A 25,409-nucleotide genomic window follows, 5' to 3' on the forward strand; every position below is an offset into this window, starting at 1 on the left:
GCGTTCATGTGTTTTGAAGGAGGCGTGGCTTTGTAGACTCTCTGAAGGGAGGGCGGGATCTTATGCTTTCAAAACTAGCTCGCTATTGCTAGCCAGTATTGGATCAAACAAGAATTAAAAAATTATATTTGCTGTCATCTCCCTTTCACCACTATAGAAGTTTACCCAACTATGATGACTTCTGCTTCTGAGAACCCTGCAAATGTGAAAAGGGTCCATATATTGATGAGGAACAGTCATTATTACATTTCCTATTTATTTTTCCAAACATCTAGGCTACTGAAAAAAACGGTCAGTGTTTAGCAAGCAAAGATTTAAACAGACAATTGAAACTACATGTCTTTAGCAGGGTTTTTTGACATTGTAACCTGTGTAGGGCATTTTAAAGTCCTCCACATTTTACCGTCACCGCTGGACTTCTGCATTAGTGCTGGTCTGCTATTCTTCACCTAATGAATCAGGTTTAATTGAGCTGTTAATGGAATATTAATCAGTGCTGGACAGCCTGTGTTTCACGGAGAAACCAATCTTTAAAATGCTCAGAACAGACCTTCATGCAATTAGCCATGGTTAAAGTATTAAATTGGAAGTGAACGTTAATCTTGTCTGTTCTCAAGACAATAGTATGCATACTAGAGTCTGGTCACAGCAGAACTGCTCTTTATGGCAATACAAAGTAAACCGAGGACTCAACTTTGTTTTTTGTAAGCACAAAGGGTGGACTTTAATTTAATATAAGAGCAAAAGTACATTTCATACAGTTATTTTCATTTTTTTATGGTCTGTATCTTTTCATGCAGGGTCTCAGCACAGCTTGATTGTTTACTTTGGCTTGTTGACTTATGAATATTTTATGCTTTGATACAGTATGTTTGTTCTCTTGAAGAAAATATGACCGACATAATTTGCTATTTATCTTCAACAATTTGTGATTAGTGGTGCATGCTGAGGCAATCACCATCTCTATTTCAATCGCCCATACATTTCTAAATATTACATTTTGGCATGTAATTCATACCCCAAAATTTGTTCTACAGATATGAATGAGACCTGAAATCATGCGGCATGCTGAAGAGAGGTGTGCTGTTTCTTTTCTACTTGGACGTGCATTGAGTGGACCAGAATAGAGACTTGGGGGTGGGCTTTTTGACTTGGGCAAGTAAACAACCACCTTAACAACCGCATAGCAAAACCTTGGCAACCACCCACATCACCCCAGCACTGTGGTGGCGTGTTTGGCACAGACGAGCACCACTCACATTTGATGAAGTTGAAAAGCAACTAGAAGGTGAAATGTGAGGAGAACAACACAAGCAACATATACTGATATTTTCCAAGTGTTTTACGCTCACCTGTCATCTGTATTCATAGCCTCGGTTGAGTGATTTGGTCCTTCCACTCTTGAGTCAGAAACACAGAATCTCCATTAAGATGGAGTCACCTTACAGGCCACAGGTCAGTTGTCCTTGACAGAGTCAGCGGCCTGTCATGCAGCTACAATAGAGATTTTATCTGTGTGACACAGAGGTGTGACTGTGAGGTGAACAATGGAAATCAGAAACTCCTCCAGAAAACTAGATCTTTATAAGATAAAGGGAAATGGAAAAGCAAGCAATACTATTGCAATAAACATAATTATCTTTTATTATGGCTCTTATCTTTCCAGCCATGTGTTTTTCACCATTTGTATCGCTCCGCTTCGAAGCATTTCTCACAGCGAGTGCAATTGCATACGAGCAAAACCACCATCATTTTACAAATACTACTGTTGTTGTGTCATGGAATGTAGTTTTTTTTAGGCAAGAATGTAGTTGTTTAAAGTTCAAATTTACGGTTTATTTATTGAGATAGCACCTACAGTATTTAAAAATGTGCTTCTTTTCGGAGATGTTAGCGGCTGATCAGCGTACATGTACCTCGCCAAGAACAGCCTTATCTTGGCCAGTTCTTCTGGAATCCTTCTGATGTCTCTTTAAACATAACATGTTTAAAGTAAACATGAAATATAATTGGTTTTTGGTATCTCTAATGGGCAATCTTTGGTCTCATGAATCTATTATTTGTTCCAGAACAAATAGTTTTGGCTAAGGGCAAAGTTTCATAATCGGTTCCAATCCCACTCGGAGCGGGTCGAGTAGGAACGGTTACAATGGCAGTAATGTACAACTGTGATTTAAGTGTTATGTGCTTAGACTTACTGTAGATCCGCCTGCACCGTGCAGAGCATCTTCAACAGGCTCGATTCAAACCGTTTCGGCTTCGTCCATTGGTTGGTTGACTGCACACAACGCAAGTCTTCTATGAATGTACGCCGCCATTTGTCTTGCTTCCGCTTCCCGTGGGACGGCGTCACGACATGGTCATCTTTGGTAATAGTTCCAGGGATAGGCAAATAATATGTCCCGTTTCATTTAGTTCAGTGCTTAGTTAACATCATGTATTCAGTGGACACATTGAACGTGTTAGGCAGCAATTATAACTTGTGCTCGCAATGATTACAATATAATGATAATATGCATAAATGCATGTCTTTAAATTCAACAGGACATCCTTAATATGCTGCCGACAAAAAGGGGGTTTTCGCAGTGGTGCAATAGAAGAAGTTTCTTTCAAGTGGAAGATTTTTTTTCTTAGTGTGAAGAGCATTTTAGAAATCTAAATAACCTTTTTCCACTATAAAGAAACCTTTATTATTATATGCATTGGAAAGATGTTAAAGGTTATTCATGGAACTATTGATGCCAATAAAGAACCTTTTTATTTTGGTGTATAAGCAGCTCACTAGGTTTTGGAACAGAGCCATTGTGTCCATAACCTGATAGCTAGCTGATGGTTGTGTGTGTGTGTGTGTGCCAGGTCAGTCTGCCAAAGAAACCTGTGATGTTTTTATCTGATGGAATAATATGTAGATTAAGTGACCTTTCAGAAATTGGGTTGCTTTTATTGAATTACAGCGGGCGACAGTGTGACTAACTGACCTTTTGTTCTGAAAATAAGGACAGAAATCTTTATACCCTGAGTGCTGGTCTGCATCTTTCCTCAAGCTAAATGAAAGTGTATTTAGTCACAGTGCAGTTATGGATTAGCATAAATCCAAGTGGGTTTTGTAACTGCAAATTACATATGCGTAAAATCAATTGATGATGTATTTCATACTTTGCAGTACAACTCTAAACCTCTTCACATTTGTGTAACTCAGTTTGTAGCAGAATCCAAAGGAAATTATTTTTGCTTTCACTTAATGGGTCTTTTATTCAAAGATGCACTTTTTTGCTCATTTGGTTTTTTGCTAATTAAATTTGTACACAGGGACATGAATAGTACTTTTGAGAAATATAATTAAATGAGATAAACTCTAGACTTTTAGAAAAAGTTATTTTATTCTATATCAGGGATTTCCAAACTTTTTTGTCAGCCATTCCCTTTTTAAAATATTTATAAGAACCCAGAGACTTTATGTTAATTTCAGTCATTTAAGAATGCATTTTCATGTTCATGGTTCTCTGATGTTGATCCATGGTCACATAACATGCAGGTAAACAAATAAAATATTAAATATTTTTTAAGTAAGTGTTATATTTTGACTGCTTTAAATTTAACCTTAGTAGCTGTGAGTAGCCATGCCATGCATTTAACCGAGTTACTACTATATTAATATTATTGTCATTTCTTTACTATTTACAGTAAATAGCACTGGTTAACATATTATTACCCATCTGGTTAATGCATTACCCTTTAAAAAAAAATGTTTTTAATTTTTTAATGTGAATTTTTTTTAATCTATATGGCAAATCTATATTTAATCTATTTTGATTAATATAGTAATGTGACAGTAATAATACAGTCATGTGACGTTTACTTCAGTGGGTTCTTTTGTGAATATTTTTTTACCCCAATAGGTAAAGATCGTGACTGTTAGCAAGATATATTGAAGTGACACTTAAGTATTCTGCCATCTTTCCTTCCCTGTGTGCCATCTGGATCTCTCAGTAACTGTCCTCGTCTATTTAATCCAGATTACTCCTCTGTTTTTCTTTTAATGCACACGTCACCACAACCTATCAGCGTCTGCTGATTTCCTACAGTGTTTGTTTATATGATGTGCTTGTGTCATTTACTTCCAATTTGTGCAGGTACTCAAGAGAGGAAGACTGGATATGGATTGTGTGCAGATGCCCTAATACATTCTATTTCCTTTCATTTTATGCCTGTGTGTTTTAGAAGAAGGGACTGTGCTTATATATTTGTTGTAGGCATGTCAGAGACAAAGTGACAAATGTTGATTATAAATATTTAATTTAATCCTGAGCAGTTTTGAAACCGTTATGTAATTAAAATAAGCAGTTTCCACTTTTTTTTTAACTTTTTTTGTGCTATGCATTTTGCTTCCTCCATAGAGCGCTTTAAATCAGTCACTTACAGTATGTTTCTAGATAGCTACTACAAAAATGTTCTTAGAATGTTTTGCTAACATTTCCATTAAGTTAAGAAAGCGTTATTTCTGAATGTTTTTTAAATGTTCAAAACGTCCAGTTTTTTTATATGTATTAAGACTGTTTTTGTCTTGGTTTATGTGAAAGTTAAAGGAACATTTCATTTGATCATTTTAAAAATGTGATAAAAAAACAACGTTATTTCTGAACCTTTTCTCAACGTTCAGAATGTCAATGTTTTAAAATGTTTTAAGAACGTTTTTTCTGGGTTATTCAAAAATCCTCCAAACATTACCCTGGGAAATCTAAATAACATTTTTGTGCTAGCGTTTTGAGAACTTTTTAATTGCCAGATAACTTTGATCGAACATTTTGTCAACGTTACTGGAAGAAAGCTTGTTCATAACTTTAAGAGATCCTTGCCAGAAGTTTTGAGAACGTTCCCTGAGCTGGGAATCTGCTAAATCTGACTATAAGGCATGAAGATTTTAACATATTTTAAACATTATAACATCATAGCTTTCTGTAAAGCTGCTTTGAAACAATGTGTATTGTGAAAAGCACTATTTTTGGACGTTTCATTAATTTTTCTCACAAGAATTTCCCATTTCCAATTCCAAAAACATTTAGCAAATGTTTATAACATCATAATGACATTCTGATAATATTCTAAGAATGATTTCTCTCAATATTATGAGAATGGTTATCAGGTAAAAGGATTTTCTATTAAAGTTGTTCTCACAAGGTTTTCTCTCTATTGCGAGAACATTCATTGATTACAAATTACATTGTAAGGATGTTCCATGAACGTTCTTCTCAGAGCATTTTATGATAACATTATGAGAACATTCAGCAAATAAAAATAACATTACAGGTATGTTATAGAGGATGTTATTCTAAAAACATTTTCTCTCAACATTACGAGAACGTATATTAACTATTAATAACATTATAAGAACGTTACATAAACATTATTTTAAGAGAGCTGGTCTTTTAAACCTTTTAAACTAACATTTACATATATTTTAAAGAACGTTAGTGAAAATTCTGGGAACATTCCCTGTTAGCTGGGCCTCAGACAGTGAGACGGCCATTAAGATGCTAATGTAATGCTCTTTTTGAAAAACTCTGTTTTAGTTATTAGAGTACAAACAAAGCTAATCAGAAAATTCATTTAAAACCAGCCGCTACATCACAACTCTTCTTCTTCTAATTGCAGCGCATTTGGCCAAAAATGATGATCTGTAGCGACAAGGCACTTTTTTTTTTTTTTTTTTTTACTGATTATGAAACAGAAGTATTTACCCCACGGTTTGTCAGTCTTTCTGTCCTTCTTGGTTCTTCAATACTTTTACCCATGGAGATGGAGAGCATGTTGTTCATTAAGGCTCTCATTAACTGTCTAATTACACAGTAAAACAATGCGCTGACATTTCTCCAGACCCCGGCAACACAGTGTTCCATCATTATTTCAGATCGTTCGTCATTAATTGATTTCCTGCCCAGTTTGACCCAGAACGCACTGATTGGCTGCCACTGAGAGAGAAAAAGTGAATTAGCCTGCTGTTTCATTAATGTGTTTATGAGCTCTTCTTGAGTCACTCATAAACCTTTAAATTTTAAAAAGTCTTTATACTTTCAGAGAGAGACATTTAGTCCAATTTAATGGCACTACATTTGACAGCACTTTACCATTTTTCTTCAAAAAATTTCAGAGCTTAAAGCAGGGATGGGCAACTTCGGTCCTGGAGGGCCACTGTACAGAGTTTAGCTCCAACCCTGAAAAAATCACCTGCCTGTAATTTTCTAGTAATCCTGAGGTCCTTGATGTGAGGAAATAATAGGAGGATGCAAGATGCAAGTAAAACTCAGTTTATTGTTGGTGGTAAGATGTAAACACACAGGTCGGGGACAAACACTCAGGTGGCTGTTGAAGCAGGGACGAGATGGCGATCCGGTGGTGGTGCAGTGGTAAGCGTGCTCGAGTGAAACCCAGGAACCGTGGAACATCCAGACGACACGAGGAACTGACGAAATCCAGACGACACGAAGAACTGACGAAATCCAGACGAGGAACCTTGTAGACGAGGCACGAGCACAGGACACACACCGGGAAACAACCACAACGATCTGACAACATGAGAGTGAAGTTACTGGGCATATAAAGGAACCTGGGATTGATGACAGCTGGTGACACTAATTAACACAACGAGTAACCACACCCACACAATTACACTCACGCAGACACATCAGTGAGAGACAGCCGATTCATGAACCGTGACAGTACCCCCCTCCCTAGGAACGCCTCCTGGCGTTCCCAGACAACCTTACCTGTCGATTGTAATCATCGATAAGGGAGTGATCCAGAATGTCTCTAGCAGGTACCCAACTTCTCTCCTCCGGACCGTAACCCTCCCAGTCCACCAAGTACTGAAATCCGCGTCCCCTCCGTCTCGAGTCCAGAATACGGTGTACCAAATACGTAGGTTCCCCATCTACGAGTCGCGGCGGGGGGGGAACCGGGGCAGGCGGATTAAAGTGAGAATAAAACACGGGCTTGACTTTAGACACATGGAAGGCGGGGTGAATTCTCCTGTACGCAGGAGGGAGTTTGAGTCGGACTGTCACCGGACTAATAATCTTGGTGACAGGAAACGGGCCAATGAATTTGGGAGCTAACTTGTTAGACACGGAGCGGAGCGGAATATTCTTGGTAGAAAGCCACACTTTTTGACCCACGACGTAGACGGGAGGCTTTGACCGGTGGCGATCGGCCTTGGCCTTCATGCGCCCCCCCGCTTGGAGTAGAGTCTCACGGGCTCTAGTCCAAGTACGGCGGCACCTCTGGACGAATGCGTGAGCGGAGGGGACCGCGACCTCGGATTCCAGACTCGGAAAAATTGGTGGCTGGTAACCTAAACTACACTTAAATGGCGAAAGGCCCGTGGATGACACTGGTAATGAATTGTGGGCGTACTCCACCATAGAAAGCTGTTGGCTCCAGGACGACGGATTCTTGGCAACCAAACATCGCAACATTCTCTCGAGGTCCTGGTTGGCTCGTTCAGACTGACCATTGCTCTGTGGATGATAGCCCGAGGACAGACTGACCGTGGCCCCCAGTAACTTACAAAATTCTCGCCAAAATTTGGATACGAATTGGGAACCTCTGTCAGAGACCACGTCCATCGGGAGGCCATGTAACCGAAAGACGTGATCTATGACTGTGACCGCTGTCTCCTTGGCTGAAGGTAATTTGGGCAAGGGGATGAAATGTGCCGCCTTCGAGAACCGGTCCACTACGGTTAAAACAACCGTCATGCCTTTGGAGGGCGGGAGGGCGGTGACAAAATCTAGAGCGATATGGGACCAGGGTCTCGAAGGGACAGGCAGCGGTCGAAGTAACCCGTCTGGGGGTTGGTTAGATGTCTTACCAGTGGCACAGACTGAGCAAGCCAAAACAAAATCGTGAATGTCGCGAGCCATTAATGGCCACCAGAATCGTTGCTTAACTAGAAAACTCGTGCGAGTCACTCCTGGATGACACGCCACGTTGGAGCAATGACCCCATCGAATAACGTCGGACCGTAACCCCTCCGGAACAAACAAACGACTCGGTGGGCAACCAGGCGGAGGCGTTACCCCTTCTAGGGCTGTCTTGACCCTCGATTCGACCTCCCATACCAGAGTGGAGATGACAACCTTCTCAGGTAAAATACACTCGGGAGTCACCGGGCGTTCGGATGGATCAAAAATACGAGATAAAGAGTCGGGTTTGATGTTCTTGGAACCCGGGCGGTACGAGAGAACAAAATCAAAACGTCCGAAAAAAAGAGCCCACCGAGCTTGCCTGGAGTTGAGTCTTTTAGCAGATCTGATGTATTCAAGATTCTTGTGATCGGTCCAAACGATAAAGGGTACCCCCGAACCCTCTAACCAATGACGCCACTCCTCCAACGCTAACTTGACCGCCAACAACTCTCTGTTACCAATGTCATAATTACGTTCGGCAGGCGATAGTCGATGAGAAAAAAACGCGCAGGGATGCATCTTGTCGTCTGAGGAAGCGCGTTGTGAAAGCACTGCTCCTACTCCCACCTCTGACGCGTCGACCTCCACCACGAACTGACGTGTGGGATCAGGGGTGACAAGAATTGGAGCCGAAACGAAGCGACTCTTGAGGTTGGTGAACACTGCCTCGGCAGTGTTCGACCACCTGAACGTCGTTCGGGGGGAGCTCAAGGCAGTCAGAGGTGCGACTAGTTGGCTGAAATTGCGAATGAAACGCCGGTAAAAATTGGCGAACCCCAGAAACCGCTGTAGGGCCTTACGGGAATCTGGACTTGGCCAATCAACCACAGCCTTAACCTTGTCAGGATCCATGCGCACTCCCTCAGAAGAGATGATGTACCCTAGGAAGGGAACAGACTGTGCATGAAACGCGCATTTCTCCGCCTTGACAAAAAGCCCATTCTCTAACAGTCTCTGGAGCACTCGTCTGACGTGTTGAACGTGTTCCTGGAGAGACGAAGAAAAAATCAATATGTCATCCAGGTAAACATATATGAACTGATCTACCATGTCTCTCAACACGTCATTCACGAGTGCCTGGAAAACCGCTGGGCTGTTGGAAAGCCCGAAAGGCATAACCAAATATTCAAAGTGCCCCCTGGGGGTATTAAAAGCGGTTTTCCATTCATCCCCCTTCCTGATGCGAACCAAATGATATGCATTGCGTAAGTCCAGTTTCGTGAAAATGGATGCTCCCTGCAACCTCTCGAAAGCTGAAGACATCAACGGCAAAGGATAAGAATTCTTTACCGTGATGTTGTTCAGCTCTCGGTAATCAATGCAAGGTCGCAGAGAACCATCCTTCTTCCCAACGAAAAAGAACCCCGCCCCCGCAGGAGAAGAGGAAGGCTGGATGAATCCAGAGGCTAGAGAATCAGAAATATATTTCTCCATGGCCTCCCTCTCGGGAACAGAAAGAGAGTAAAGTTTGCCCTTAGGCGGAGATTTACCTGGCAGTAGATCTATCGCACAGTCATAGGAACGATGCGGAGGGAGAGAAGCAGCACGAGACTTACTGAACACTTCCTTCAGGTCGAGGTACTCCGCGGGCACGTTAGACAAATCCGCTGCCTCACCCTGAAACACAGAACCAGACACAGAGGGACAGGCAGACACTAAACAGGACTCATGACAGTGGTTACTCCATGTGGAAACAGTATTAGTGCACCAGTCGACACGGGGGTTGTGTCTTGAAAGCCACGGGTGTCCCAAAACCACTGGTGCAAGTGGTGAGTCCATGAGTAAAAATGAGATGAGTTCTGTGTGATTGCCAGAAGTGATGAGGGTGATGTTTTCAGTAGAATGCGTAATCCGGGGAAGTTCCTGTCCATTGAGTGCGTTGACGATAATCTGGTGCGGGAGGGGAGTGACGGGAATCTGAAGTTTAAGTGCAAGTTTGGAGTCCATGAAATTACCCTCCGCTCCCGAATCCAGTAGTGCATTGGTGCAGTGCGTCGACGTTCGCCATCTCAGTCTTACCGGGAGGAGGGTCGATGATGGTGATGAGGTCTTTTCGGCGGAGATCCCACCCGATAGTAGCCTCATACTTACTACCGGGCTTGCTTCTTTTGCCGGGCAGGAGTGGATGAAATGGCCCGCCCGGCCACAGTATAGGCAGAGTCCTTGGGATCTCCGCCTTTCCCTCTCCTCCCGGGAAAGCCGAGCTCTCCCCACCTGCATGGGCTCGTGGTCGAATGCGGGGCTGACCGCGCTCACACCACCGGGCTGGTGGTCCCCCGTGTCGGGCTGTGGACGGCTGGGATGCGTCAATCTGGTCACACGATTCAGTCGAGCGTCCACTCTCAGAGCAAGATCCACCAGTCCGTTCAATGACTCAGGTAAGTCCAAAGTATATATCTCCTTTTGAACGCGGTCAGCCAGCCCATGCAGGAACATATCCCACTGCGCCTCCTCGTTCCAACGGCACTCTGCGGCCAGGGTGCGGAACTGAATGGAATAGTCCGCCACCGAGCCTTCCCCCTGTCGCAGTTCGGCGAGTAATCTGGCCGCCTCCTTACCCGCCACTGCACGATCGAACACTCTCCTCATCTCCTCGGAGAGTGCCTGGAACGAGGTGCAGCAGTTGTTTCCGTTCTCCCACACCGCCGTTCCCCAAAGCGCTGCTTTCCCTGACAGCAGGGTCAATACAAATGCCACCCTTGCATGTTCACTCTGGAAAGTGCGTGGCTGCAAGGCAAAATGCATGGAACATCTCGTGAGGAATGCTCTGCAATATTCAGGCTCACCGGAATACCCCTCAGGTGTAGGTAGGCGTGGCTCCGGTCCTTCCGCTGCTGCGGGCGCTGGTGGTGGGGGAACGGGCGGTGTGGGGGGCGCAGTGGGAATCCGTAGCTGTTGTACCTGTTGGGAGAGCTCGGACACCTGCTTCATGAGTGCTTGTACCGCACGACCTGTGCCCGAGACGTTCTCCTCTTGTTGGTCCATACGTGTGATGCATTGAGCGATGAAATCGTTGAGTTGAGTTGTGCTTGCTGCGTCCATGATTGGTCAGATCGTTCTGTGAGGAAATAATAGGAGGATGCAAGATGCAAGTAAAACTCAGTTTATTGTTGGTGGTAAGATGTAAACACACAGGTCGGGGACAAACACTCAGGTGGCTGTTGAAGCAGGGACGAGATGGCGATCCGGTGGTGGTGCAGTGGTAAGCGTGCTCGAGTGAAACCCAGGAACCGTGGAACATCCAGACGACACGAGGAACTGACGAAATCCAGACGACACGAAGAACTGACGAAATCCAGACGAGGAACCTTGTAGACGAGGCACGAGCACAGGACACACACCGGGAAACAACCACAACGATCTGACAACATGAGAGTGAAGTTACTGGGCATATAAAGGAACCTGGGATTGATGACAGCTGGTGACACTAATTAACACAACGAGTAACCACACCCACACAATTACACTCACGCAGACACATCAGTGAGAGACAGCCGATTCATGAACCGTGACACTTGATTAGCTTGTTCAGGTGTGTTTGATTAGGGTTGAAGCTAAACTCTGTAGGACAGTGGCCCTCCAGGACCGAAGTTGCCTATCCCTGGCTTAAAGGGATGGTTCGGAGTAATTTAAACCTAGGGTCCTTTGCACCATGACCTCGAGCCAAACACCCCCCAGAAGCCTTTTTTCCCCTGGTCGAACATTATTATATAAGCTAGAGCTTATTTAGAGATATCAGCCGAATGGCTTAGTGCAGGCGCTAATGGATCCAGGGTTGTATCTTGTAAATTACCCCACTAATAATGCCCAGAATGGTACCAAACTTCTACAGTAGTACAAATAGGTTATGTACTCATAAAATGAGGCATTGGAACGTTTGTAAGTACATCAGGAGTTTATTTAAATAACACTTGCCTGATGGCTAATGCTATCGCTAACCCGGACGTCGAGGTCACTTCCGTGATTTGGGAAAAGCCTGTAAAAGTCCTGGCAGAAAGCGATGCATAAGGATGTAGTGTAACGACGCCCAGTTCTAGGAATGCACTAATATTTTGTTGGTAGTACCAGTTTGTAACAATTATTAGTTAACACTAAGTTGTCAACACTTCAGAAAAAATAATAAAAAATGCATCGCTTTCTCCCAGGACTTTTACAGGCTTTTCCAAAATCACGGAAGTGACCTCGACGTCCGGGTTAGCGGTAGCATTAGCCATCAGGCAAGTGTTACTTATTCATCAACTCACAGATCAGTTGTGGTAAACAGAAGCTCAAGCATGTTCGCTTGACGTGCGAGAACCAATGAGGTTCATTCTCGCGTTACGCAGCACGTTTGAGCTTCAGCAAGAACCAATGAGGTTCATTCTCATGTTACGCAGCACGTTTGAGCTTCAGCAAGAACCAATGAGGTTCATTCTCGCGTTACGCAGCACGTTTGAGCTTCAGCAAGAACCAATGAGGTTCATTCTCGCGTTACGCATCACGTTTGAGCTTCAGCAAGAACCAATGAGGTTCATTCTCGCGTTACGCAGCACGTTTGAGCTTCAGCAAGAACCAATGAGGTTCATTCTCGCGTTACGCAGCACGTTTGAGCTTCAGCAAGAACCAATGAAGTTCATTCTCGCGTTACGCATCACGTTTGAGCTTCAGCAAGAACCAATGAGGTTCATTCTCATGTTACGCATCACGTTTGAGCTTCAGCAAGAACCAATGAGGTTCATTCTCATGTTACGCAGCACGTTTGAGCTTCTGCAAGAACCAATGAGGTTCATTCTCGTGTTACGCAGCACGTTTGAGCTTCAGCAAGAACCAATGAGGTTCATTCTCGCGTTACGCATCACGTTTGAGCTTCAGCAAGAACCAATGAGGTTCATTCTCATGTTACGCATCACGTTTGAGCTTCAGCAAGAACCAATGAGGTTCATTCTCGCGTTACGCATCACGTTTGAGCTTCAGCAAGAACCAATGAGGTTCATTCTCGCGTTACGCATCACGTTTGAGCTTCAGCAAGAACCAATGAGGTTCATTCTCGCGTTACGCATCACGTTTGAGCTTCAGCAAGAACCAATGAGGTTCATTCTCATGTTACGCATCACGTTTGAGCTTCAGCAAGAACCAATGAGGTTCATTCTCGCGTTACGCATCACGTTTGAGCTTCAGCAAGAACCAATGAGGTTCATTCTCGCGTTACGCATCACGTTTGAGCTTCAGCAAGAACCAATGAGGTTCATTCTCGCGTTACGCATCACGTTTGAGCTTCAGCAAGAACCAATGAGGTTCATTCTCGTGTTACGCATCACGTTTGAGCTTCAGCAAGAACCAATGAGGTTCATTCTCATGTTACGCATCACGTTTGAGCTTCAGCAAGAACCAATGAGGTTCATTCTCGCGTTACGCATCACGTTTGAGCTTCAGCAAGAACCAATGAGGTTCATTCTCGCGTTACGCATCACGTTTGAGCTTCAGCAAGAACCAATGAGGTTCATTCTCGCGTTACGCATCACGTTTGAGCTTCAGCAAGAACCAATGAGGTTCATTCTCGTGTTACGCATCACGTTTGAGCTTCTGCAAGAACCAATGAGGTTCATTCTCGCGTTACGCAGCACGTTTGAGCTTCAGCAAGAACCAATGAAGTTCATTCTCGCGTTACGCAGCACGTTTGAGCTTCAGCAAGAACCAATGAGGTTCATTCTCGCGTTACGCAGCACGTTTGAGCTTCTGCAAGAACCAATGAGGTTCATTCTCGCGTTACGCAGCACGTTTGAGCTTCAGCAAGAACCAATGAGGTTCATTCTCGCGTTACGCAGCACGTTTGAGCTTCAGCAAGAACCAATGAGGTTCATTCTCGCGTTACGCAGCACGTTTGAGCTTCTGCAAGAACCAATGAGGTTCATTCTCGCGTTACGCAGCACGTTTGAGCTTCAGCAAGAACCAATGAGGTTCATTCTCATGTTACGCATCACGTTTGAGCTTCAGCAAGAACCAATGAGGTTCATTCTCGCGTTACGCATCACGTTTGAGCTTCAGCAAGAACCAATGAGGTTCATTCTCGCGTTACGCATCACGTTTGAGCTTCAGCAAGAACCAATGAGGTTCATTCTCGCGTTACGCATCACGTTTGAGCTTCAGCAAGAACCAATGAGGTTCATTCTCGTGTTACGCATCACGTTTGAGCTTCTGCAAGAACCAATGAGGTTCATTCTCGCGTTACGCAGCACGTTTGAGCTTCAGCAAGAACCAATGAGGTTCATTCTCGCGTTACGCAGCACGTTTGAGCTTCAGCAAGAACCAATGAAGTTCATTCTCGCGTTACGCATCACGTTTGAGCTTCAGCAAGAACCAATGAGGTTCATTCTCATGTTACGCAGCACGTTTGAGCTTCTGCAAGAACCAATGAGGTTCATTCTCGTGTTACGCAGCACGTTTGAGCTTCAGCAAGAACCAATGAGGTTCATTCTCGCGTTACGCATCACGTTTGAGCTTCAGCAAGAACCAATGAGGTTCATTCTCATGTTACGCAGCACGTTTGAGCTTCAGCAAGAACCAATGAGGTTCATTCTCGCGTTACGCATCACGTTTGAGCTTCAGCAAGAACCAATGAGGTTCATTCTCATGTTACGCATCACGTTTGAGCTTCAGCAAGAACCAATGAGGTTCATTCTCGCGTTACGCATCACGTTTGAGCTTCAGCAAGAACCAATGAGGTTCATTCTCGCGTTACGCATCACGTTTGAGCTTCAGCAAGAACCAATGAGGTTCATTCTCGCGTTACGCATCACGTTTGAGCTTCAGCAAGAACCAATGAGGTTCATTCTCGTGTTACGCATCACGTTTGAGCTTCAGCAAGAACCAATGAGGTTCATTCTCGTGTTACGCATCACGTTTGAGCTTCAGCAAGAACCAATGAGGTTCATTCTCATGTTACGCATCACGTCTGAGCTTCAGCAAGAACCAATGAGGTTCATTCTCGTGTTACGCATCACGTTTGAGCTTCAGCAAGAACCAATGAGGTTCATTCTCGCGTTACGCATCACGTTTGAGCTTCAGCAAGAACCAATGAGGTTCATTCTCATGTTACGCATCACGTTTGAGCTTCAGCAAGAACCAATGAGGTTCATTCTCGCGTTACGCATCACGTTTGAGCTTCAGCAAGAACCAATGAGGTTCATTCTCATGTTACGCATCACGTTTGAGCTTCAGCAAGAACCAATGAGGTTCATTCTCGTGTTACGCATCACGTTTGAGCTTCAGCAAGAACCAATGAGGTTCATTCTCGCGTTACGCATCACGTTTGAGCTTCAGCAAGAACCAATGAGGTTCATTCTCGTGTTACGCATCACGTTTGAGCTTCAGCAAGAACCAATGAGGTTCATTCTCGCGTTACGCATCACGTTTGAGCTTCAGCAAGAACCAATGAGGTTCATTCTCATGTTACGCATCACGTTTGAGCTTCAGCAAGAACCAATGAGGTTCATTCTCGTGTTACGCATCACGTTTGAGCTTCAGCAAGAACCAATGAGGTTCATTCTCATGTTACGCAGCACGTTTGAGCTTCAGCAAGAACCAATGAGGTTCATTCTCGTGTTACGCATCACGTTTGAGCTTCAGCAAGAACCAATGAGGTTCATTCTCGCGTTACGCATCACGTTTGAGCTTCAGCAAGAACCAATGAGGTTCATTCTCATGTTACGCATCACGTTTGAGCTTCAGCAAGAACCAATGAGGTTCATTCTCGCGTTACGCATCACGTTTGAGCTTCAGCAAGAACCAATGAGGTTCATTCTCGCGTTACGCATCACGTTTGAGCTTCAGCAAGAACCAATGAGGTTCATTCTCGTGTTACGCAGCACGTTTGAGCTTCAACAAGAACCAATGAGGTTCATTCTCGCGTTACGCATCACGTTTGAGCTTCAGCAAGAACCAATGAAGTTCATTCTCGTTTTACGCAGCACGTTTGAGCTTCAGCAAGAACCAATGAGGTTCATTCTCGCGTTACGCATCACGTTTGAGCTTCAGCAAGAACCAATGAGGTTCATTCTCGTTTTACGCAGCACGTTTGAGCTTCTGCAAGAACCAATGAGGTTCATTCTCGCGTTACGCATCACGTTTGAGCTTCAGCAAGAACCAATGAGGTTCATTCTCGCGTTACGCATCACGTTTGAGCTTCAGCAAGAACCAATGAGGTTCATTCTCGCGTTACGCATCACGTTTGAGCTTCAGCAAGAACCAATGAGGTTCATTCTCGTGTTACGCAGCACGTTTGAGCTTCAACAAGAACCAATGAGGTTCATTCTCGCGTTACGCATCACGTTTGAGCTTCAGCAAGAACCAATGAGGTTCATTCTCGTTTTACGCAGCACGTTTGAGCTTCTGCAAGAACCAGTGAGGTTCATTCTCGTTTTACGCAGCACGTTTGAGCTTCAGCAAGAACCAATGAGGTTCATTATCATGATCTCTTAATGAGGTTAATTTTTTCAGTGTTGTTTAAGTCCTTAAAATTCAAGTTTACTGATTCTTGACAAAATATTTACTATATATTTTGCTTTATAATATGTATTTTACAGTACATTCCATAATTATATTTTTTATTGTATATGTATTTTTCCCTGTTGTGTAATCTAAAAGAAGTAACTAAATACATCTAACCTATGTTGTTAGTGTTTTTTATTATTATTTTATTATTATTATGTGGGATCAAGTGGACATGTTATATCACTTATCATAGATTGACTCTTTAAATCATGCAGGATTATAAACTGCCATAATGCCATATGTGATTTCCACATGGATACACACATCTGCAGAGAAATGAGCATTAGTGTGAGCGGTGTATCTCCGTGGGTCTGTGTGTTTTTAATCTCTGTGTGGTGCCTGTCGCTCTGCCCTCTGCTGCCCCGCTCAGAGATCAGGGACGCTCTAATAAGCTGTTGGACTGATGTTTGCCCAGTACATTTTCTCTGCATTTCAAACTGTTTCCAGGAAGAAAAATAACTGATTAAGGATTAAACAAAGCTTGAAAGGGGTCTTTGGATGCCTGCGGTTTAAATCAAACCGAAATCTCAGTTTAGTTAGTGCATCTTACTATTAGTATTGCTCGTACAGTATTTAGGGTTGGGGATTTGAACACACCCATAGCAGTAAGTATTAAACTTTTAGCTTGTAACTTGATTTGCACCATTGAATGAGACTGGTGTGATAATAAACTTAAGAGTAGAAAGTTGCTCCGTTTTCGACTGCAAGAAGAGCTGGAGCGCGTCACATAAATGAACCGAAACTTTGGCTACTTGCCTCACAGACATTATAAATAGGTATATAGAAATGTCTAGCTTGAAATGTCTGCTTTTAAACTAACCAATTCGAATCAAAAACAAATATTCTCTGCTTATGTAATCCAAATGAAAGGTGCATTTCTCTCTATAGGTGGCGTGCGTTCATTATACTGCGGAGATGACGAGTCAGCAACGTCAACTTCATCTTTGCAGCCAACACTGACTCAGAAAACACTTGTTTATTAATAAACAATTAAAATGTCTCCTTGTTATTTTTTCCAGACACATTCATAATCATTAGGCTACTTTTGCCAGTGCTTTGCCTCAAGCTTTATGAGTGCGAGGCATATATTCCGCCCCCCAACAACCTATAATATGAGTCTTTGAGTCTGTAAAAAAAAGTCAACAAAAAGAATAACATTTTTGTTAATATGTAATCTTGTTAAAACGGATTTCACAAAATTGGTATCGAAAAAAGTATCGTTCAGGAACCGGTATCGAAGTCAAGGTATCGGTATCGATATCGAGAATTTGAGTAAGTGTATTTTAGTAATCATACTAAATTAGGTATCATTCGAAAGCTTAAGCACACAACATTCATCATGTTAAAACCATTTTGAAATTAGACATTGCATTACCATGGAAATGGTACTTTAAATTATTTTAGCTGTCTCAATTTTTGCGATATCAACTTCAAATTTGGAACACTACTTGGTTAGACATGGCTTTGATTTTAGAGTACAAATTATTTTGTAAAATATATGTTGTATAAAATACATTGTTTAGTTTGGTACATTTGCTTTAAAGTAAACCTAAACTTCTCTAACTTTTTTTCCAAGTGCTTTCTCTGTCTCTGTAAACCTTGGTCTGTGTTACAAAGCATTTATGAATTACAACCATTTAAGTTCAGATTGATGCTCAAAAAGAGAGGTGACAGTTAACAGGTTATGGTATTGATGATATCTTAAGAAATTTCTGGAAAACACTCAGTATTTACAATAGCCCAAAACTGCAGCATCTGTCAGTTTCTCTCTCCCATTGACGCAAATTCAATTGGAGATTCATTAGCCTGAAACATTGCCTGCCTCAAAGCACTTGAGCACTTCTGCATGAATATCTCATAAGCAGTCAGTGTGAATGGTGGCTTTGCATTGGGAGGCTGAATTTATAGCCCGCTGGATCATTCTATGTTCAAAATGGAAGCCACGCTACGAACTAACCTCTCTCTGGAAGAAACCTCTTTTCCACAGCCATAAAAGCTCGTATGATGGATGAAGGGGGTTGACGTTTAAAATAATAATTCTCATGCTGACTGTTAGCTCTTGCCAGCTAACTTTAGCCTCGTTGAGCATCCCAGCAGACTTTAGCATGCAAACATCTGTTTTTATCAACACTATATTATGTCTTTACAAAAAAGTGCAGATCTGGACATTAAAAAAATGTTTTGTTGGTAAAACCCATTTTGCTATCAAGATGGATTTCTAATTAAGTTTGGGGAGAGGCTTTTTTAACTAGTGTGACAATAGCTTTTCCAGAAAAAAAAAAAAAAACTACATTTTGTCGAACAAGATTTGTACATGAATTGTCTAATTCTAAGTATGAAACTCAACATTGCTTGTTTTATATCACATTGTATTGCACATGCAGTTTACAACTGGCCAAGGCAATGATGCAGTGAACTCTTCCAGTTTTATTAGATGTATTCACCAAATCTAAATGAATCTAAAAAAAAAAAAAAACACACAAATCTGTTAAAATTAAATTTTGTCAAATTTAAGCTAAAGCCTGATATAAATATATATTTTTAACATTTTACCTCTTTTCTCCTATACAGTACTGTAAATAATTGTGGCATTGTGTTATTTGAATACTGTTGGGTTTTATGACAAATTGCCTCATTTTTACTGTAAGTTGCTTTCGATTACAGCGTCTGCTAAATTAATAAATGTATATAGCTTTGTTAGTAGCTACTACAAGTACATTTTTGTTTTCAACTTAAACAAAGTAAGTGTTCATGCTGCCTTAAATTAGTCAACTTGAAATGTGAAGTTGTAGTTGGTGACAACTTATATATTTGAGTTCTCAACAAGATAAATCCGGGATAGTTATTCTAACTCTACATTTTCACTGTATAGCTGCCTACTTTTTATGACTACCTTTACATTTTAGTATTTTAGCAGACTTTATCCAAAGTAACTGTCAACTTGAAATGTGAAGTTTTAGTAACTAACTTGTCTCCTTGTTATGCGATATTTGAGTTATCTCTCAGCAAGTTCAATTCAGGGACATTGATCTACTGCTAAATTTTGTTTTATAGAATTTAGGACTTTTCTTTGATTTATGGTAGTAGTTTAAGTGTTTGCAGAAGGAGTGTGTCTTCAGCTGTTTCTTATAGTTTGTAGAAGTGCATTCTAATGTAGTCAGGCTGATTTGGTAAAAAATAATGATTTTGATTTGAACAAAATCTGTTCATTTAGATGACTTCTGGAAACATCTAAATGACAATCTCAGACTTTGTTCCAGCAGGACTGACTTTGTAAGGGAGAATAAACTAAAGAATTAAATGGATAGGAATGAACAGGATTTTATCCATACAGTTTTTGCATGTCTTGTAGTGTCTATCTGAGGTGAAGCTGCAGTTGTTCTCCCATGGCAAAACATAATCAGCAGAATTTTTCATGATTTGATTGGCATCCGCTGACATGGACAGCTGTGTTCAACCAATCAAACGTCATGTTCCACCCACACGTCTTGAGACATCTGTCAATCCCGGCAGAAACAAGCTTTGTGTGTGGAATGTTAAAGACGGCTATTGTTGCTGTGCTTCTGATGGACAGCATCATCTCCCTGGATCTCGAACGCAAGCCTGTTACGTTTGTCTTAAATCTTTCTATAACAATTTTCATGCAGAAAATAACTGACTGATTAAAATAAACTCCATATACAAATCACAAATGAAATCTTTTTAATATTGCAACTGTTTTTCCTAGACAGCAATACAATTAAATAAAGAGACTTTGCAGAAAAAGACCCAAGAAAGACCTCATTCAAGGAACCTCTGAGCAATAATTTGTCTTCTGCTTTGACAAGTTGAAATGTTAGTGTGGGTGGGGGTTCGTATTACATGCTAAACTAGTCGTATTGTGTTTGATTGAGGTCTATGAGTGTGTTTTGAGATCAGGTGCTGAGATGAACAGGGCTGTTGGGGTTTGGGTTCTTGTTTTTATCTGCAGGCAGCTGTCAAAATGTTGAGTGGAAAATGTTAATCTTTCCGTGTGATTGCATTGACCTCAAAGCATCAATGGCACACCGTCTCTGTGTGATTGTCTTCGTGACAGCCGCCCACCTCTTAATGGTGTGAAATCGCTTTCCTGGTAGAAAACACTACCTGTGTCAGTGGACACAGGTGGGACCCAGCTCGATTTTGTGCTGCTGTCACATTAAGATACAAATTTAACATATGAATGTCAGATATATGCGTGCAAATGTGGCAGTTACCCTGTGGGAAATTATTAGTAAGTGTGATGTTTGCCTTGCAGCCCCTATAGGACCAATAGACCAAATCACTGAGGTAATGTTTCAACTGCAAAGTCAACTAGATATCTGTGAGCTATGTGCACAAATCTGAAACCAATGAATCGATTGAATCTGTGACCTTTTAGCACCCAACAGCATTGTGTCATTTCAATAATCTGACCTCTCATGTTGTGACTCAAGGACTTTTATTACAGTTTTCTTGATTGCTTAAACACTATAACCAGGCTTTTGAACTAAAATTTCAAAACCATAATGCCATTTATCAAAAAGCACACCCATTTCCTTAAACTATAAACACTATTCCCCTGTTTTGACACATGAGTCAGATTTGTTGAACTGTCACTGCAAAACTCTACACACAAATCCCTTCATTTCTCATTGCCTAGACCATGTTGTCATTTAGTAAGCACTAGCATTCAATATTGTTCACTCAAGTCAGCACAGCTTCAGCTCACTTAGCACACAATTACCCAAGTGGAAACACTAAGAGTCAAAATTTAATACACATCAATCAGAACCTTCAATAGATATATAAAAGGGCCCAAATCAGTTTATTGAGTTTTGGAACAATGGATCCAGAAAGACATGAAGGAAGAGATCAAGGAGGGATAAGAAGGTGGAGGAGGAAGGGCAAAGGCAAGGGCAAGAGGGCAAGGGCAAGAAGACAAGCAGTTTCAGTCTCAGATGAAATTCAAGCCACTCTAGTTGCCCATGTCTTTGTCAATGGTATGACTATGAGGGAGGCTGGGCTACGAGTAAGGCCAAATTTGAGTCGCTTTACCGTCGCCTCGAGAACCTTAAGGAAGGTGTGGTGCCAAACAAAATTCTATCAGTGAATAAGAGACAAACATTTCCAATAGTCTTTGATGAGGTGTATTTTCTTTCAAGAAAAGCTCAGCAGTCGTACAGTCACACAGAGTGGCTGCAGTGTGACAGTGAAGGGAGGGCATCCTTTCTCCTTTAGTCTCGACTCCCAGAATGTTATCTCTCTCTAGGCCAATGATGGTATTTTCAACCATATGTGGAACATTTTTAGACTTGTTCATCATATTGTATCCTTGAGTGGAGGCCCTCCTGTCACGTACCAACATTCCTTATCATTCCAATACAATTTCATATTAGAATAAGGTTTGTGTGTGTGTGAGTAAAACAGGAAAAAAAAAATGTTTTTGTTTTTGTGTGTGTGTTGTACTGTGTAGTACATGAATGAATAAAAATGTGCCAATGTATCCATTGGTTGTGTTCATCATGTGAAAAGGTTTGTGATGGGGGGAACCACAAGCAACATAACTTACCAGTTTTGGAAATGTTGTTTTGAATTTATTGCACCAGTGTGTTAGACTATGTTGTAGTGTGTGTGATTTTGAGGGCTTGTGTGTCCTGTCTGAGGGCAAACTTTGGTTTTTCAGCAAGAGTGAATGGTTTTGAGTGTAGACCTGAAAATAGGATGTTTGGGGAATTGGGTGGGACGTTATGGATTTGTGTTTATAGTTTTGAGAATACAAGGCATAGTTTCAAGAAATGTGTTTAAGCAATTGAGAAAAACTGTAAAAAGGTCACTGGTAATTTGTCACTGGTAATTCCACTTCAACAAATAATTTGTTAACACTTTATTTGGTCCCCTTTAGATATTCTTTTGACTATAAGTAACGTTGCATCTACATGTCTACTAACTCTCATTAGTGTTAGTAGAGCATTAGTTGACTGGTAGGGGTAGGGTTAGTAGAATAAGATGACATGTATTTGCAAAGTTACTTATAGACAGTAGAATATGTGTTGGGGGAGCATCAAAACAAAGTGTTAGCAGTTATTAAACAGATGGTCTACTAATACTCTACTAATACTAGAGTTAGTTGATATGTAGGTGCAGCGTTACTTAGTCAACTGAATGTTTAAAGGGGACCATCAAAATAAAATGTTACCAATAATTTCACCATTATTTATTGTTATAGCTTTCCCCTCATTCAAATTTCCTCCGACATTCTAATTGTTTTAACAAACATATCAAGGACCGAAGAGCAATTGAGTGGTTTGGTGAAAGTCTTTCCTGGAAGTGGGATATTGAAGATGGATTTGATAAGACTAACAGCTTTAGTTAATCAATCGTCTTTAAAAGCTCAATTAATCAAGCTTATAGTCTTACAAAGATGAGCTTCTGCAAACACTTTTGAACATCTATAACAAATAAAGTATTCTGTCAGTATACTATAATCTAGAGTTTGTGTATACACCACCATTCAAAAGTTTGGGGACCACAAATGGTTGTGGTCAGTACCTGAAATTATATATATATTTTAGTACCTAAATTATAGAGATCAATATTACATTTACATAAACTGTATATATATATATATATATATATATATATATATATATATATATATATACAGTTTATGTAAATGTAATATTGATCTCTGTTTTGCAGAATTAAATGCTGCGTTTGTCACGCTGACGTTGGCTGGTGTTCTCAGAGAATTGCTTTGCAAAATAAACAGCCATTCAGTTGTGTTTGTTGTGTGCTTGTTTTCCAGATTACGATGTTTGGTAAAACAGTTGGAGAGGGGAGAGGCGTCTCTCGTAGACCTAAAGAAAAACCTGGAATATGCTGCCACTGTTTTGGAATCAGTCTATATTGAGGAAACGAGGTAAAGTATGGTGTTTACACTGTTATTTTACTCTACCACTCTCTGTTGCCAAATTTTGAAATAATATAACCACTGCCAATTGACTTGAAATTAGAAACAAGTTGAAACTTGTATATTTAAAATTAGCTAGGAATGGAAAAATTACTTATTCCTATTCTCATGTTGTTTCCTGAAATCCATCAGTTATAAACCAACTGCCTGGTCCGTTTACAATGAATAATAATCTCCAGGCTATTTTCTATTCTCGTCAAAATCTTTGACTCCACTGCATTGCTCACAAAGCCGTAACAACACATTATTCCGTCTTTCCATGTCAGAGGCTAATCCAGCTTTTCCACACTAACCCTACTGTAAGTGGAGTCATTGTAAAGGGAAGATTGTAAAATTGGTCTGGGATCAGTCTAATGGAGCTTAAAGCAATTTACTCATACTGATAGAGGTCAATTCAATTAGCAGTTAAAGATCTGTGTGCTTCAATCCCAAGATGCTTACTGTAGATTGAGTGAGTGGCCATTTGAGGGGGTCACAGGGTCAACGCGACTGCTTTGTCCTTCAGAATTACCTTTTAACAAAATGTTTTAAGGATGTAAATATTTGCTTGGGCAATGATTTGCCTATTTTTAACATTACCAAAATGGCAATATTATGGTATGCTTTTGATTTACAGTACCTTTGATGTGCCATGCAAAATGCCATGCTATAGACCTTATGTAGCCCCGCCCCTTTTCAGCGCTGCGCTCGTTGTCTTTTGTCTTCCGGTCTGTATTTTCACAGCGATTTAGCGTGTTTATTAATGAACGGCTCGTTTTAAAATCTTCCCGGTTGACTGACATTTGTTAAGTCATCTGCTTTAAACATTACAGTCCTCATGATAACTTTCGTTAACTTTACATTAAGTAAATCCATTTCAAAAGCTAATTACTCCTGGACAGCAGCGCCATAGAAATATACAGAGCGACTGCAGAAACGGAAGTTAAAAGACAATTTTCTAAAGATGGCGGCGCCCTCGTTTCTCTGGTGCATAAGGTCTATATGAATATGATAATCAAGCAATCCATGTGATCCAAGCACTGTGGTATTGCCATTTGATACCTTATTTATATCATAAGGGTATATGTGAGGGTTTTCAAGCTATTCTATGGTTGAATGTAACCACAAAATAAAATAAATTCTATATGTTTTTAAGTTGAAGCTTACTTATGTTTTTTTAATGTCAGCATATTTACTCTTATTTAAGCACAATAAATAAATACGATACATTAATTAACAATCGAGCAATCTATATACAGTAGTAGCTAAAAGTTATGTCAGGCCTAGGAAAATTTACATCTTCACTCTTTATTAAAATATTATTAAATATTTTGTTTGCATATTGCGTAGTTGTGCTTGAAGTCAATTGTTTTATTTGTGATAATGCAATTAAACATGCCAAATTGTGCGGGCATCATTTTTGGCCAGGCTGGCATACAAAGAAATTATGAACACATGCAAAAAACAAGAAAGAACCAACAAAATATTAATAACTGATTATGTTGTACCCAATAAATGCTTTTTCCTGTGATCTTTTTGTCTTTCCTTCATACTTTAAATATTGCATTTTTTGATAGTTTAATCAACTTGTAGGATCATATAAAAAACAAATATCCCCTCCGGACATCACTTTTAGCACATGTACATTAATAATAATTTATATATATAAAATATATACTTAATTTACTTATTTACTTGTTTATTTGTTGTATTTAATTTTTTCATACTTGTTGTACTGCTTTTCATTTATGCTGGCTTTAATTTAAAACATTCTCGGATGTAGTGCAAACATTCTCCAGTAATGAGAATCACAATGGGAAACATTTAATTACAAAAAAAACAAAAACAAAAGCATTACAAGATATTTTGGCAGGCAAAAGTGTGTTTTAATCAAAATAATGTCACAATGTGCATTCACAAAATATAATTAGTTTCTTTTGGGTTGAAATGGCACCCAGATATGTTTT

At 40.9% G+C, this 25,409-nt stretch overlaps 1 protein-coding gene across 5 annotated transcripts in view; it reads left to right on the top strand.

Annotated features, from left to right (window-relative positions):
• Positions 1-25,409, top strand: part of pde1cb (phosphodiesterase 1C, calmodulin-dependent b) — a 95,782-nt gene that overhangs the window by 48,419 nt on the left and 21,954 nt on the right. For all 5 annotated transcript variants that reach the window (XM_079876340.1, XM_079876341.1, XM_079876342.1 and 2 more), the window contains one exon: positions 23,299-23,412. In XM_079876340.1, coding sequence (XP_079732466.1) covers positions 23,299-23,412 — 114 coding nt within the window. The remainder of the gene's footprint in view (positions 1-23,298; positions 23,413-25,409) is intronic.

Source organism: Squalius cephalus, assembly GCF_949319135.1.
Source record: "Squalius cephalus genome assembly, chromosome: 7".
NCBI classification, from domain to species: Eukaryota; Metazoa; Chordata; class Actinopteri; order Cypriniformes; family Leuciscidae; genus Squalius; species Squalius cephalus.